A 17,935-nucleotide genomic window follows, 5' to 3' on the forward strand; every position below is an offset into this window, starting at 1 on the left:
GAATTTGTAAGTCATTTTGTAATTTATTTGTCTTACCATTACATTTTTCCCAAGTTTGAAAACAGAACACTTTTAAAATTCAGATTATATGATGGAATATATATTCTACAGTGAAATGTCAAAGTCATTAAAATAATGTGCCAAAATTTAATTACAGTATTGGTGGGTTTATATTTTATAACCTCTTGTGATATTTAACTGCTGCTATTAATTATGATGATGAAACAAAATTTCTTGGATTTTGAATATTTTTGACTTAAAATATTTGACCACAGAATAAATTAGATTTATTCACATAAATCTTAGCTTTGAAAAGAATATTAGAACTCATCTAGTTGTATATACTTTAATATTACCTATTCAGAAACAGAGGTCTAGAAAATTGAGTAAGTTTCTCAAACATCTCGGGTGGTTGTAGATTTAGAACTAGTCTTCTGCTCTCAGGTTAGAGTGGTTTCTATTATTAATTTTATGTCCCATTGTCCTTTAAAAGGTTCATAGCTATGTGACCATATTGCTACAAAAATACTATTTTCTTCTTGCTTAAAGAAACATTAGTGACACTGAAATCACAGAAACACTCCCATTACCTAAAATAGTTCTTGAAATATTCTACGCACATGTATTCTGTATCTTTTTCATTCAATTGGATAGTATAGTTCTAGCAATTCTCAGGAAAGGTTAAGTTTGGAATGTAAACTGGACCCTCAGTGGAACTTTCTTTGAGTTGAACCTGAAGAAAACGACACATATAAGTTTCCTGGGCAAACTTCAGCACTGTAGCACATCAAGATCACTGTGTCTAGTAGTGTTTCAAAAAGAAAGAACACAGGAGACTTCCGGAATTGTTTTCTATTTAGACTCTAAACATTCGTGAAAGGAGGGTTGCTTTAATATTTTCCTTAATTTAATATGAGGAACTTCACAGTTTGCTCTTGCCTCTTAATTCTTTTTAAGTGAAATGAAATTCTTTGTGTAGAGAAAGAGTAAGAATGCTGATGGGAGAATGAGACAGAGATGTGTATACACACATACACATAATTTCATATGTTATCATAATATGTATATATTATGTATCACAATGAAATAAGCAATGCATTGATATCTCTAAAGGCACAGAAGTATCTACAGTGAGAAGTCTTCCTCCCATTCATTCCTGTCCTAGCCAGAGATCTTCTCTCCAGAAACAACCACTTTAAACAGTTTCTTGTGTAGCTTTCCAGACACAATCTACTTATATTTAAATAATTATGTAAATATTCATTAAAACCCACAAATACTATATGCACTGTCCTGCAACTGTTTTTTTTTTTAAACATTTATAATCTATTTTGAAGTTTGTTTTGTATCAGCACATATAGAGCTGCTTCATTCATTTTTATGGCTGCATAGTATTAGTATTCCATTATGGAATATAATGTTTAATATTACATTCAGTCACACAAAATAGAATTAATATTATATTAATATTGATTGATTTAATTTTAGTGTATTTATAATGTTTGTTAATGGTATATTAATACTTAACCAGTCCTCTATTTTATTTGCTTTCCATCTTTTGCTATTTGAAACCATACTGGCCGGGTGTGGTGGCTCACGCCTGTAATCCCAGCACTTTGGGAGGACGAGGTGGGCAGATCACCTGAGGTCCGGGGTTTAAGACCAGCCTGGCCAACATGGTGAAACCCAATATGTACTAAAAATACAAAAATTAGCTGGACGTGGTGGTGCATGCCTGTAGTCCCAGCTACTCAGGAGGCTGAGGCAGGAGAATTGCTTGAATCCGGGAGATGGAGGTTGCAGTGAGCTGAGATCACACCACTGCACTCCAGCCTGGGTGACAGAGTGAGACTCCAACTCAAAAAAAAAAAAAAAAAAAAGAAAGAAACCATGCTAAAAAATATGTCATTTGCATATGTATAAGAATATCTGTAGATGAGAAAGACTGCTAAGTTAAAGTGTATGTGCATTTGTAATATTTACAGATATTACCAAAAAATATCCTTCATTTACATCACCATGGCCTCAGCATTACAATGTGTTTATCAGATTTTTTTATATTCACTATTCTAATAGATGAAAAATACTATCCCATTTAGTTGTAATTTGTGTCTCTCTAATTTGAGTGTGGTTGATCCTTTTTTCATATGATTAAGAGCCATTCGTATATCATTTTCTGTGAGCCATCTGTTCATATCTATTTTTCTTTTCTTGTTTATGATTTGTCTCATTTCTGTCAACTGTAGAAGCTCTTTCTGTGTATAAAAAATTTGCCTATTAGGTTTAGGAATTGTAGAACTTTCCATCCTCCCCCATTCCTTGATTGTCATATATGTTTATGGTGAAGTTTTTGTTTTAAAATGCCATACTTTTTTGTGTGTGTTAAATTTGGCACTCTCGCTTTATACTATTTATACAAAGCCTTCCCCATTCTGAGATCGTAAACAGGACCCATGCTGTCCTGGTGCTATTACGGCTTCCCTTTTCACAGTAGATCTCTCATTCATCTAGAGTTTATTGAGATAAAAGTGGGAGATAGGTAGTCGTCTTTTTTTTTTTTTCGTTTTAAATGGCTATCCGGTTTTCTCAAACTACTGGCCTTGTGTCTTTTCCCTGTTGATTTGAAATGCCACCTTTATTGCACACTTCAGTGGTTCCCAACCTTTTTGGCACCAGGAACCGGTTTTGTGGAAGACAGCTTTTCCCCAGACCGAGGTGGGGGATGGTTTCAGGATGACTGAAGCGCATTACTTTATTGTACACTTTATTTCTATTATTACTACGTTGTAATATATAATGAAATAATTATATAACTCACCATAATAGATAATCAGTGGCAGCCCTGACCTTGTTTTCCTGCTCTGGACGGTGCCATCTGAGGGGGATGGGAGACAGTGACAGATTATCAGACATTAGATTCTAACAAGGAGCACGAAACCTAGGTCTCTTGCGTGCACAGTTCACAATAGGGTTCACGCTCCTACGAGAATCAATGCCCCAGCTGATCTGACAGGAGGCGGAGCTCAGGCAGTAATGTGAGCAGTGGGGAGTGGCTGTAAATACAGATGAAGTTTCACTTGCCAGCCTGACGCTCACCTCCTGCTGTGCAGACCTGTACCAGTCTGGTCCGTGGCCTTGATTTCCATATGTATGTCTCTTGACCCATTTCCCATCTTGGTAATTCATGCCGTTGACCTTCCCATCTATCCACCACACTGCTCTATGATGTGTTTTTAATATCCAGGAGAGCTCATCCTCTCAGGGCTCTTCTTTGTTGAGAAATACTTTATTATTTTCACATTATTTAACCATGAGATCTTTAGAATCAACTTGTGCAATAACTCCAACAGTTTTTTTAAAATTCTGGAAGTATTTTTTTGTTTAAATTGGAAGTGCCTTAAATTATATAGATATAATTGAGATAATTGTCATCACCTTTTAAAATTTTGCCTTAGTAGCATTTTAAAGTTTTCTTCATATAAATTTTGCATATTCCTTAAGATTTGCTGGGGATTTTGCCCTTTTGCTATTATCATAAATTATATCTCTTCTTTTGTGTGATTTTGCTGGTGTATGTAAAATATGTAAAATATCCCTTAATAAGGTTGTTTAAAAATTAATACCAAATGCCTTTTACATATCCTTGAAGATGATCATATATCATTTCACTTTGGTCTATTTATAAGGTGAATTGTTTTGATAGTATAAGATCCTTGTATTCTCTGTGAACCCATAAAAAAGGACGATTTTATGTTCTTTGCAGGGACATGGATGAAGCTGGAAACCATCATTCTCAAAATTATTCCTTAAAAGTTTGTTAGAATTCTCCCTCTGAAGCTGTCTCATCCTGATTTTGCTTATTTGTATATTTATTTATTTATTGGAGGGAAGGTGGCTCTTTAAAATCTATTTCATCTATGATATTGACATATTTACATTTTCTGTGTTTTCTTTGGCTAAGGTGTGGTTCCTTAAGTATATGTTACATATTATTTACTGAAAATCTTCAGTTACTGTTTGAGTCTCTTCTGATACAGGGTGAGGTTATCTCTTATTGTTGAGTTGTTTTCAAAAGTGGTGGTTCTTTCCTTATATTCTATGTTTTATGGAATTTGACAATCATGTCTCCCATTCATTTAGATATTAAGATATTAAGGACTATTGCATAATCTTATCATTGGGATGGTAATACTGTAGGCCATACTGTATGATTATGCTGCTCTGGGGATTGTGATTGCTTTCTTTGGTACATTTGCCCAGTGGTGTCCAGTTTTACTGCTGATTGTGCTTCATAGTGTCAGTTCGTAATAGATACAATTTATCTCAGTCTTATATATTATAGGCTTTCAGTAATTCTAGTGAGTAAAGTACTTGGTTATTGCCTGTTATGGGTTCACTTGTAAAGGATGTAAAAGACGTGTTCCTACAAAAATTAGCCAGGCGTGGTGGTGCATGCCTGTAGACCCAGCTACTTGGGAGGCAGAGGTAGGAGGATCACCTGAGCCTGGGAGGTTGAGATTGCAGTGAGCTGAAATCGTGCCACTGCAGTCTGGTATAGGCAACCAAGTGAGATCCTGTCTCAAAAAAAAAAATTGAATTAATAATTTTGGTAAATATATGTGTATTCAGATACGTTAAAGGATAGCATTTTACATACTTGTCTGGTAGAATGAGTTGGAAATAATTTTTAGTTACAGTAAAAAGTTCTTTAGAGAGCTAAAAAGTTTTAGTGGTATTTGTGCTTTTCCAAATCCCACATGTCCCAGAATTTGGCAAGGAAATAGAAAAAGGAAATAGAAATCACAATGCTGTAGTAACAGAGGTGCAAAAAAAAAAAAAATGATAATGTTGGTCAAAATGTATAATGTTAAGAAAAACAGTGTTTGTGGTTAATAAAAGTGTACTGATTTTGTTCAAATTTTATTGAGAAAATATTCTCTCCTTTTCTTATAGATTTATCTAAAAACAGACTGGTTGAAGTTCCAATAGAATTGTGCCATTTTGTATCACTGGAAATTCTTAATCTGTATCACAACTGTATCAGAGTCATTCCTGAGGCCATCGTTAATCTGCAGATGCTGACTTACCTGAACTTGAGGTAGGTTAAACATAAAAGTTGTAATCAAATTCAATGAAAGAAATAAAAAACTTATGCTTTCATTTCTATCCGTTTTTTTCCCCTTTTTGCAATTCTTGATTTTTCTTTGATGTAGATCACACACAGATGTTTTAAGTAATAACTTTTCTAATAAATTTGTAATGTTGTTAATACTGTTCTTGGTGCTAGACTTCCCTGAATGTTAATAAGACAAGGTTTTTTTAAAAAAATGATTTATATTATATCATTTATTCTCTTTGTCTAATTGGTGTTTGTAAGGTTGTAGTTATGTTGTCTTCAAGTATTCATGTAGATTTTGGAGGAGGAAGTATAAAGGAAGTGAAAAAGAGTTTGGTTGTCAGGACAAACAAAGGAGCAAAAAAAAAAAAAAAAAAGAGAAAGCCTGGGTGATCTTTGGCAATTATTGGTAACATTGGGCTTTGCTACCTAGTACTAATTGAGCCCATTCACTTTAAGCCTTCTTAAGAAAGTTGAGGAGCACTGAACAACTCTAGGCAGATACAAAGTTTGCTATCTATCTTTACATCCCACTAACTTAGGTCAGTGTTTGCTGAGCATGGTTTAGTAATGTGCATTGATTGATTATGCACAACATGGTATCATGTATTAATGCCCCTGAGTAGCTCTGATATTAAGAAAATCAGTTATTTTAAGGCCTTGGTTTTAGACTTTGCAGCTAGGTTCTCTGGTCAAATTCTAAACCCTTTCTCCATATCTGGGATGTCAGGAGAGAGAGGGAAGCTGTTTCATCAAATCTATCTTTACGGCGAATACAAGATCCTCAACTGCAAGCCTGAATGTAGCCTTTACTCATGTCAGTTGCATCATGTTAGTGTGCAAAGGGGAGCAAGACTTGTGTTGAATAACAGATATACCCAACATCAAAGTTCAGAAAGTTCAATGAACCAGGTATAATGTCAGTGGTTTTTTAGTTGTGATTTTAGTTTTGATTTAGTTGGCTACTGAAAATTACTGGTTTTGTCTTGTTTTCCTTGCAGTCAAAAATGAGTTTCTGGCCGGGTGTGGTGGCTCAGGCCTGTAATCCCAGCACTTCGGGAGGCCGAGACGGGTGGATCGCCTGTCAGGAGTCGAGACCAGCCTGGCCAACACGGTGGAACCCCGTCTCTACTAAATATACAAAATTAGCTGGGTGTGGTGGCGCATGCCTATAATCCCAGCTACTCACGAGGCTGAGGCAGGAGAATTGCTTGAACCCGGGAGGTGGAGGTTGCGGTAAGCCGAGATAGCGCCATTGCACTCCAGCCTGGGCGACAAAAGCGAAACTCCATGTCAAAAAAAAAAAAATAGTTTAAGTCGCATTTCTCTAGAAGTGCTTTTTTTTTTTTTTTTTTTTTTTTTTGAGATGCAGTCTCACTCTGTCACCCAGGCTGGAGTGCAGTGGCGCAATCTCAGCTCACTGTAAACTCTGCCTCCTGGGTTCACACCGTTCTCCTGCCTCAGCCTCCCAAGTAGCTGGGACTACAGGCGCCGGCCACCACGCCTGCTAATGTTTTGTTTTGTTTTTTTTGAGACGGAGTCTCGCTCTGTCGCCCAGGCTGGAGTGCAGTGGCCTGATCTTGGCTCACTGCAAGCTCCGCCTCCTGGGTTCACGCCATTCTCCTGCCTCAGCCTCCTGAGTAGCTGGGACTACAGGCGCCTGCCACCACGCCCGGCTAATTTTTTGTATTTTTAGTAGAGACGGGGTTTCACCATGTTAGCCAGGATGGTCTCGATCTCCTGACCTCGTGATCCACCCACCTTGGCCTCCCAAAGTGCTGGGATTACAGGCGTGAGCCACCGCATCCGGCCAAGTGTATTTGTTTTTTTTTTTTTTTATTTTTTATCAGGGTTGAAAAAAATCCTAGCAGGTTTTTAAGTAGCCTTAACTTCTTTTTGGTAAATAAGGTGTAGGTTACTGTTAGGATCGTCTGGAGGCTCATATATCTAATCTTCACTTTTGCAGATTTCTAACTTATCTGTCCATTTTGAATTTTCTTGCTGTTTCTGCCATAGTAGGGTGTTAATAACCTTGGAATTTCCTGGTGCAGCAAGCATAAGTGTCTATAGAATTTGGGTCAGTATCTCCTAAGACATCTGTACTCTAATTCCAACATACACAGGGGAAAGCATGTGTAGTTGGTCTGTTTACTTACCTACTCCTGTCCTGCTGTGACATTTTCACTGCTGGTAGTCCTGGATGCAGTAAGTCTATATATTTAACTTTGCATTGTTGTATTTAGTCCATGTTCATTGAGAAACTTTTGGGTATAGATGACATTTTACTTTTACAATGATAGGCATTTAAACATGCTAATCACACTAAATAATGTCATCTTAAAATGTATATTATATTTTTAGAACATTAGTAAAATGGTTTTGGTGTGATGGTTTCCATGTCACACCTAGTTGAGAATAGATTATTGCTGTCTTCAGATGGGTAATATATTGGAGTATGGATCTGAGGATGTTTTAAGGCAAAGACAGAGAGTTCATTGAAACTGATCATGGCTGAAGACGACCATGTGGTATGTTATAAACAGTTTTGTGATGAATTCCTGGGTAATGGAAAGGAAAAAGAATATAGAAAGAAGCTGTTAAGCATCTAACTCTTTAAATATTGTTTACAGTCTGTAATTTTTAGCTTCCTGGTTGCATCTGTTTTCTCCCACTTACATGGGTCATTCTGTTTTTGTTCTGTTTTTCTTTGCCCACTTCTCCTACTTTTAATATTACCATGTTTGAGACCTATTCTCCCATACTGAATCATGTGCTCTTTGAAGGAATTTGACCAATAGAGAAAATTTGAGGAAAAGCTTATCTCACAGAGGTATTGTATAAAGATATAAAAAAAAAGTATAGCTATCCTCTAAAGTTTTTGAAAGCCAGATACTATATATACATATATAATTATTTTCAAAACCTCCTATAAAATTTTTTACATGAGTATAAGTGTATAACATAAAATAGTAGGCCGGGCGTGGTGGCTCACGCCTGTAATCCCAGCACTTTGGGAGGCTGAGGCAGGCAGATCCATTGAGCCCAGGAGTTCGTGACCAGCCTGGGCAACATGTTGAAACCCTGTCTCTACTGAAAAAAAAAAATACAAAAAGTAGCCGGGCGTGGTGGCATGCGCCTGTAATCGCAGCTACTTGGGAGGCTGAGGTGAGAGGGTCTGGGAGGTTGAAGCTGCGGTGAGCCGTGATTGTGCTACTGCATTCCAGCCTGGGCAACAGAACAAGACCCTGTCTCAAAATAAATAAAGAAAGAAAGAAAATAAAAATATTAATGAGAGTAATCTTTAAAGTAATCAGAAAGCTGGTCCTCTTATGATATTCGATTACAAGGCCTTTAATTCCTATTTGATTACTGGGTATAGTTGAAACATGTCTTTTAGGAATTGGACCCTTGAAATTGGGATATTTATCAGATTTGATGTTGAATGCAATATAGCTTTTGCCTAAAAGATTTATTACTATCTGTGAAACAGTGACTGTCACATTTGTTTACTTCCAAATATGTAATTGTGTCTAGAAAATACCAGTGGCATCTAATAAAATTGTTTTGAAGTCTTCTCAGATGTTGAGTAGTATCATCCACATGATAGTGTTGTCTGTGTGAGTTCTTCCTGTCCACAAACTACCACCCCACTCCCAGCCATCCCCAAGCCTGGTAAGCAGGAGGAATTCAGAATATTGTGCCTGTGTGTGATGACAATGTGATGTCTCCTCCACAACAACCAGGGTTAGCCACGGTGGCCTTTTCACGTCTTTTCTGCTCCTCCTGGATATTATTAAGTTAGCAAAATAAAATATATATTTTGTTGGGTATGGTGAAGGGTCGTAGTGGACTTCATTGACTTTTGACCTTTGGGGAGAGACTGCCAATCCCCTCACTTGAAAAGGACACAGAGACTTAGGATGCTGCAAACACACCGCTTTGTAGAAGAGCTAATCTAGTGTTTTTTCTGCAGTAGTTATAAATGCGATAGTATGCCAAAGAAAAAACTTACATATCCAAGATAGAAGTATATAATCAATGCAGGACATTATCACTAATTTTGATGTATGGGGAAGTCGGTGTGAATTTCTTAAAATTAAAGAAACTGTAAATTGCTTTTGAGCTCACACTTAAGGTAGACGATATCAAGTATAGTATGATCTGAAAGAGCTTTAACAAATAGGCAAGTATATCTGATTTTATAAACAAGTACCCTAAAATACTTTCTTTTCTGTAGCACTTAGAAATTTTCCTCTTATTTCTATTAACTGAAAAGAAAGACGTGTTAGATCAAATAGTGCCAAGAAGCTGGTTTTCAAATTTTCACAGATTTTGTCTGTCTGTACTTAAAATCAACATGACCTCACTGTATTTAGATTTTTTTCTTCTCTCAATAAATTGCATGTAGAAATTACTAATTTTGTATATTCCAAAGTAGGAGAGATGCCACATGAAGCTACTTTGAATTCATGGGAAACATTCAAAACTGATTACACCCTCCGGGGTATTTCAGTGTATTTCAGCTGAATAAACAGCCATAAATATTTGATCGTGATGGTGATAGTGATGGTGATGATAATGATGATGACGATGATGGTGGTGGTGGTGGTGATATGTCACTGCCTAACCAGCTTCTTGGCTGATATGTTGTCTTTAAATGTCAAAAGGCTGCTTGTTGCCAACAGCCTCTAGTCCTAAATTAGAGATAAATTTAATTAGCACATGAAAAAAATCCTTACTGTGAAGTGCAGTTAAAAACACTTACATATTTTTCACATTTTCTCACATGACAGAAATGTTATGTTTGTGGAAAATATTAATTTATTGCTGTTTATGTAGCCTGTGTTTGAAGGATTTGGGCTTTTAATCTTTGCCTCTTGGTGTTCACAACAAAAGGTTATGTTAGTTTAGTATATGTGCCACTGTGTCTTTTCCTGTTATAAAGTGTCTTAATCCAAGAAGTGTGGCCAAGAACAATAAAAATGATTAAGCAAGATTTGTTCCTATAGAGGAACCAACACTTTGAACCTGAGTTACACAGGAAAGCCTCACAAAGTTTAAAATCTATTTTAAGATGCTGGAGAGTTTGTTGTTGATGAGCCTCATGAAGAAAATGTACCGTAGGAAAATAAAATAACCCAGACTAGCAAAACTCTTGGCAATAGTAGGAGTGTTGTGAATCTAAGAATAGGGACGTTGGTTAAAAAGTCTCATTTCAGGGTTAGCGGCTGCCAAGAAATGAAAGTTCTGTATAGTATTTGATCATATTGCTTCCAGAACTCGTGGTGAGTGCTTTTACTTTTCTAGGGTGAAATACACTCAGCTAGGCCTGGTTTATTCATTAGAAGCCCCAACCTCTCCCAACCTACTAGGAGTGGGTTCTGAAGCATTGCCTATAAAGAACAGGGCGGTCTCTTGAACAAAATGTTATCACACCATAAAAGGAATCTGTTTTGGCTGCTTTCTCTGCAGCCTGGCATTCTTTTTGGCTGCTGAACAATGTGCAGAAAGAGCCAGCTTCCTGATGGTCCTATAACCCGTATCCCCACATTCCTCTGGGAGTCACACTGAGAAGTCATCTTGGATTGGGACAAGCGTCTTGCATGCTAGGGTTGCCTTAGAAAACACAGACTTTATATATTTTTTTTGTTGTGAACTAAAAATTAAATTTAACTACATTTCTTCTTACTTGTAGAAGAAATGTCTTCTCTCCTTGCACTGACAATTCTAAAGAAAAGTCTCAATTGTAGGCTAGTGTTTCTTCTCTCTAAAAAAAATGGAAGAATTGATGATGTCTTCCTAAACTGGAAAGGAGGAGGAGTCTTGTTCAATTCAATAAAAATGTGTGTCCCACATTCTTTCATGAAGATCTTACCTCATTCAAAGAGAAAATGAGAAAACTTTAGTGTGTATATTAATGTATGTATTTTCGAGCTGGTCTTTGGTAGCCAGGTTTTGTTTTGTGAAATGACAGGTCAGCAGAAAGACACCAAAAACACAGTGAACTGAACTGGAGTTTGAAAGTGAACTGACTTAAAATTTGAAAATATTTTTCACAGGATAGCAGAGTTGGAAGAGGCCACTGGAGTCATCCAGCGCATGTGCACGGCCAACCATGTGGAGTTTAAGCTTTGCCTTTTCTAGTGCTCACTGGGCATCTGTTTTCAAGGTGGAACCTGTAGCCAGTGGTCCCTAAAATTATTAATGTGTTTATAAATTATTGTGCCTGTACAATTATGTCCATTGCCATTGGTAGCTGACAGGCTTTATTAAGTGTGAATGAGTGAATGATTGGCTGTTTCTTATCAGATTGAATTCCTTTTAGGATAGTTCATATTTGGCGTAACTTCCAAAGAGGATTTTCCCATTATTACATATCACCTGATCATAGCTGTTGTTTTGGATCAGTGTGTGTATTGAAAAAAAGAACAGAGAGACACAAAAGGGATATTATGACTTTGATAACTAGAGTAGTGTCAGAATGTGTTGGTTTTGTTTTCAGTTCTGTTTCTGATCTTAATAGAGTTGTTAAGATCTTTGTGCAGCAGGTTAGTGCTCTGGAACTGAGGTAAATACCCACTTCTAATTCAATTGTATTTTTTTTGTTGTATATATTATTTTGTTTACAATATATATATTGTCAAAGTTTATTCTGCCAGCCCCAAATGAACAAGTTCCAAATTGCATTTATTTGTCTAATGAGACAGATAAAAAGCACTGTGAAACATTGCCATTTTATCAATAATCAACTTACTATATATCCTCTAAGAACACTGCACTTTGCCAAGTCCTATAACAAGTGCTGTAGAGAAAAAGAGAGATTTTTTTTTTTTTTTAAAAGAGCATACATATATGAAAGGTGTGGATTTTGGGGATCATCACCACCACCACTTTTTTTCTTTCTTTTCTTTTTTCTTTTTCTTTTTTTTTTTTGAGACAGAGTCTTGCTCTGTTGCTCAGGCTAGAGTGCAGTGGTGTGATCACAGCTTACTGCAGCCTCGACCTCCCTGGGCTTAGGTGACCCTTCCATGTCAGCCTCACTAGTAGCTGGGACTACAGATGTGCGCCACCATGCCCAGCTAATTTTTTTTTTTTTGGTAGAGATGGAATTTTGCTATGTTGTCCAGGCTGGTTTTGAACTCCTGGGCTCAAGTGATCTGCCCGCCTTGGCCTCCCAAGGTGTTAGAATTACAGATGTTAGCCACCATGCCTAGCCACCACTACTTCTTAATAGCTAAATAGGATTTAAGATTAACCGTCACACCATCAGATCTGAGCCCTTCAATAACCCTTAACTTTGGATAGGAAATAGGAAAGTGGTTTATCCCTAGGCTACACTATTTCATAATTAATAGAAATGAATGAGATATATTTCTTTGACATTTTATAGGTCACTAAGCACTTTCACCTCTGTTACCTTGTTGAACATGATCTCTATTGCATTTCATGCCCCTTAGGACAGTTTCATAATTGTGAAAATAGTTGTTAGGGATTTTCCAAGGGAACAACATCAGTATTTACACAAGGAAGGCCTTTGTATTTTTAAAATTTCTACTGTAGCTATAATTGGTTCCCATTTTTATTTCTAATACTATAAATTTGTGCATTCTTTTTCTTTATCCACTTTTATGGAAGATGGTGTGTTTTAATAACTTTTTTTTAACTTAGCTTTTGATTTTGGATATTTTGCTCATTGATTTCCAGTGATTTTTTCTTTTCTTACAGGAGCATTTAAGTCCACAATTTCCCTGTGCATAGTGCTTTAGCTGACTCCTAAAAGTTTTGCTATTCAGTGGTTGTTAATCACTCCCAGTCTTTCCTACTTTCCATTATTACTTCTGTGGCTTGTGATTATTAAATTTCTTTTTTATTTTCATTTTTGGTGAGGGGCAGGGTCTTGCTCCATCAGCCAGGCTGGAGTGCAGTGGTGCGATTACGGCTCACCACAGCCTTGACTTCCAAGGCTTAAGCTATCCTCCCACCTTAGCCTCCCCAGTAGCTGGGACTACAGGCATGCACCACCATGCCCAGCTAATTTTTAAATTTTTTTATAGAGATGGAGTCTTGCTCTGTGGCCTAGGCTGGTCTCAAACTCCTGGACACAAGTGATCCACCTACCTCAGACTCCCAAAGTGCTTGGATTACAGGCGTGAGCCACCACACCTGGGCTAAATATTTATAGAACAGTTTTTAAATTTATCTTTAAAAGTTTACTTTTAATTTAGTTATATTGTGTCAGAGAATATTTTCTGTTTGAAATAGATTCATTAGATTGGTCAAGTTTTGCTATGCATAGTTAATTTTGTAAATATTCCACATATGCTTGAAAACAATATATGTTTTCTAAGTCTGGTATGCAGCGTTATAGTAAGTACAGCAAATTTAACATTTTAATTTGGGGCTTCACATTTCCTCCATTGTAACACATTTTGCATCTGCAGGTCTGCAGGCAGAGATAACCTGGAAAGGTACATTAGACAAGGCACCTGGTACTCTTTTTGCCTGTTGCAAAATTGTTCACAATTTTTTTTCTGATACTCCAAATACTTCAGATTCATTTATTTATTTATTTATTTATTTATTTATTGAGACTTGTTGAGTCTTGTTCTGTCACCCAAGCTGGAGTGCAGTGGCGTGATCTTAGCTCACTGCAGCCTCTGCTTCCTGGGTTCAAGCAATTCTCCTGCCTCAGCCTCCCGAGTAGCTGGGATTACAGGCTCCCACCACCATGCCCGGCTAATTTTTGTATTTTTATTTGAGACAGGATTTCACCATGTTGGCCAGGCTGGTCTCGAATTCCTGACCCCAGATGATCCGCCCTCTTCAGCCTCCCAGAGTGCTAGGATTGTAAGCGTAAGCCACTGTGCCCAGCCCGAATACTTCAGATTTATATCACCACATACAAGAATTGTGCACCTTCATGAACTATTGGAACAGGTCTGTAGGTAGCAAAAAACCAAAAAGAACGAAAAGAATATCAGCAGTGATATTCAGTGGGGATGGTGAAACGTTTCCTTTCAGATCATGTGTCCTAATAACTGGGAAAGCTTGTTTGTGTGTGGGTGGCTGTGGCGGGGTGGGCTGAAGCAGTAGCTAGTGTTTTAGGGCAGTTCATTTACTTTTGTTCAATCAATAATTTGAAAGGGTGATCTTCAGGCAATTTAAGTAAACTGTTATGAGTTATGGCCCCTCAAGTAAATTAGTCCCAGAACCAGACCCTTGTGACCTCAGTACCAGGAGGAGAGAACAGCCTGGGATTTTCAGCAGAGGCAACCTTTGAACATTTGACCACGGTGCCAAAACTCTGCAAGCAGTTGTTTACAGAATTCTTAGGACCAGCCTGGAGTCCTTTCATTCCACCTTGCATGATAAGATCGGTAAAGAAAGTCTCACTTTCTGTATTCCTTAGGAGTCACTCTTATTTTTTAGTTTTTATTTTTTGAGACAGGCTGGAGTGCAGTGGCGCAATCTCGCTCACTGCAAGCTCCACCTCCCGGGTTCACGCCATTCTCCTGCCTCAGCCTCCCTAGTAGCTGGGACTACAGGCGCCCGCCACCACGCCCGGCTAATTTTTTGTGTTTTTTTTAGTAGAGACGGGGTTTCACCGTGTTGGCCAGGATGGTCTCGATCTCCTGACTTCGTGATCCACCCACCTCGGCCTCCCAAAGTGCTGGGATTACAGGCGTGAGCCACCGCACCCGGCCTAAGAGTCAATAAGTTTTTTTAACTTAGATTTTTAGAATCCCAGAAGGAAATATCTGCTGCCACAGCACTTTAAAAATACATGATCGGCCCGGCGCAGTGGCTCACGCCTGTAATCCTAGCACTTTGGGAGGCTGAGGCGGGTGGATCACGAGGTCAGGAGATCGAGACCATCCTGGCCAACACGGTGAAACCCCGTCTCTACTAAAAATACAAAAAATTAGCCAGGCGTGGTGGCGGGCACCTGTAGTCCCAGCTACTTGGGAGGCTGAGGCAGGAGAATGGTGTGAACCCCAGAGGCAGAGCTTGCAGTGAGCCGAGAGTGTGCCACTGCACTCCAGCCTGGGCGGCAGAGCAAGACTCCGTCTCAAAAAAAAAAAAAAAAAAAAAAACATGATCAATGCCCAGGTAGGATGTAGGTGATATCAGCTTAGAGAGAAGTTGGCTAGTCTTGTTAGACATAAAGTCTTAGGATTTACACACATTTCGTATTTTCTCAGAGCTTAGAACAGGTTCTTGGACAGAGCAGGAACTCAGCAGGTGTAGAAAATAATCGACTTCTTTTCAGTATTTGACAAGATAGCGCCTTCCTTTGTTGTCTTTGGTCACATGCTTTCCTGGTCACTTTTCTGCTTCTTCCTTTTTCTTCTCTATTACCGTATCTGGATATTCTTTCTCTTCCTGCAACTTAGTGCTAGAGTTCCCTAAAGCTTTGGTCTTAAATCTTCTCTCCAAGACCTTATGCCTCTTGTGTCTCAAATGTATTCTTTATCCCTTTGACTCAGTTGAGCACTAGCCCTTATTTCCCGGGTTCCCTAATATTCAGTTCCTCTTAGATGTCCTAGTGACCCTCGAATTCCAGTATGTTCTAGACTAAGCCCATTTTCTTCTTTTCCAAATTAGTATATCTTTGATCCTTGTTTCTGTTCATGCTCCTACTGTTTTTCTCCAGCACCCCAGGTCAGAATCTCAGAAATTATCTTTGACCGCTTTCCTCCATTCATTTTTACATAAATCAATCATTAACTACTAGTTCAGTATCTCATTGCCTCCTGCTTGGAATTCTGTACCCTCCTTCCACTGTTTTCCTGGTTTACCTATACTTTTTATTCCGGAGGAAATGAGAAAAGGCTGCGCTGTGTAGAGGGGCGATCACAGACTTTGATCTAAAGCCTGACCCACCTGGTTTCAAACCTGAACACAGAGGCACTCACTAGCCAGGCAGCTTATAATGAATTATTTAAATTCTCTGAATGTCAGTTTTTGTGTCTGAAAAGTGGGAGGTCTTAGTACTTATGTTACAAGATGGTTGTGAATATAAATAAAATAATCGTCTTAGTGCCAACACAGTGCCTTATATGTAATAGCCAAGAAATATTTGTTGACTTGTTGAATTAAGTTTTGTGGCATGCTGTGTCATCATGCAAATTGCAATATGGGTTAAGAAGCAAAGCGGCAAAAGAGCTAGTATTTGAGTAAAGTAAGTGGATTTTTTAGCATTTTTGGCAAAGAGTAACCTCTTTGTGTAAAAATATTAGAACACTAAAGAAGAATCTAGTTATTAGTAGTTGTCAAGTTATACAATAGAAGCTCTCTGAAGATTCATTTCCTTGGAGGGATGAGTAGGAAAAAAGGATGTACGTACACTAATATCCATGCATGTTCCACATTCAAACATTTCTAGAAATAAATGGAGAGGAACGCGTCTTCAAATGGTAAATGGCAATATTCAGGCATCTTAATTTTTATTATGAATATTTTTATTACCTTAATGTCCCTGGGTAAAAATTGATCTCAGTAGACTGTGCTCACCTAAGTCAGTATCAGTATCCCTTTCCTTTTTTATGGGGGAAAGATGTTAAAGTAAAAAATATATATTTTCGGCCAGGCGCCGTGGCTCACGCCTGTAATCCCAGCACTTTGGGAGTTGAGGCGGGTGGATCACGAGGTCAGGAGTTTGAGACCAGCCTGACCAACATGGTGAAACCCCGTCTCTACTAAAAATACAAAAATTAGCTGGGCGTGGTGGTGTGCACCTGTAATCCCAGCTACTCAGGAGGTTGAGGCAGGAGAATCGCTTGAAAATGTATGTTTTCTAGGCTTTGGTAGGTGGTATGGAAGAGAAGCAAAGTAGGAATACCTTCCTGATAATAGGAAACTAGGGTTGATTCCACCTGGCGCATAGCTCCAAAAAGTGGGAGAATTATCTCCACTGCCCGTGTATCTTTCCTAGTCATTTAGTGATAATTTCCTGTGTGCCAGGAGCAATGATCTGCACAATGGTATTTTTGAAGACCCAGAGCTTAGGCCGCTACAAGTCTTAATACTTAAAAGCCCACATCTACATTGTTGCCTCTAAAAGTGTTTGCAAAATTAATATTTTTGCTGGTATTAGATATTGAGTTCTCTTTGAACACCCACAGTTCACTTATTTTGAAAGCTCAATTGATTTTGAGCATTCAGTTCCATTTTAAAATAGAGGAAATTTAAATCAATGGTTTTTAGAGCACAAAATAGGCCTTGATCTTTTGGAATTGAAAAACTCTTAGAAGAAAGGAGAGAAAATAATTAAGATAGAGCTAGTTATCAAAACTGCCCTTTGAAATCTAAGTGTAGACATTGGTAGCTTACATTGGTTGCTGATCATTGGGGGGAATATATGTGTGTATATATATATGTATTTTATATAGATATATATATAGATATAAATATATATCTATTTTAAGCAGTGGTTTATTTATACTCACGAGGAGATAGGCTATTATTGTGGGAAACCAGTTCAGTTGCAAGAGGCCAAATATGGTGCAGGTATGCACAGGAAAATGCACAGTGAAATAAATGACTGTTGCAGAAATTTGCCTGAATTCAGATTTGCTTTAGACACTCTGTTTTTGTTTTCTTGCTCTTCTTGCAGTTCTCTTTTCTAAAGTTAATCTTTCACCTTCTCAAAACATGGCTTTTATGTGTATGGACTGTGAAATTGATTGGTGTAGCTTTCAAGACTCGTTTCAGATTCAATTCAAATGATGATTCTGTTTTTCTAGTCTGAAAACATTTTAAGTCTTCAAATGATTGCCACAGTCAGGTTGTAGTTAGCATAACTGCTTTCAAAGTTAG

At 37.9% G+C, this 17,935-nt stretch overlaps 1 protein-coding gene across 7 annotated transcripts in view; it reads left to right on the forward strand.

Annotated features, from left to right (window-relative positions):
- The window catches only part of LRCH1 (leucine rich repeats and calponin homology domain containing 1), a 200,618-nt gene that overhangs the window by 92,133 nt on the left and 90,550 nt on the right, over positions 1-17,935 (forward strand). For all 7 annotated transcript variants that reach the window (XM_054446067.2, XM_054446068.2, XM_063650847.1 and 4 more), the window contains exon 2: positions 4,954-5,098. In XM_054446067.2, the coding sequence (XP_054302042.2) occupies positions 4,954-5,098 (145 nt within the window). The remainder of the gene's footprint in view (positions 1-4,953; positions 5,099-17,935) is intronic.

This window comes from Pongo pygmaeus, chromosome 14 (genome assembly GCF_028885625.2).
Source record: "Pongo pygmaeus isolate AG05252 chromosome 14, NHGRI_mPonPyg2-v2.0_pri, whole genome shotgun sequence".
Taxonomy (NCBI): Eukaryota; Metazoa; Chordata; class Mammalia; order Primates; family Hominidae; genus Pongo; species Pongo pygmaeus.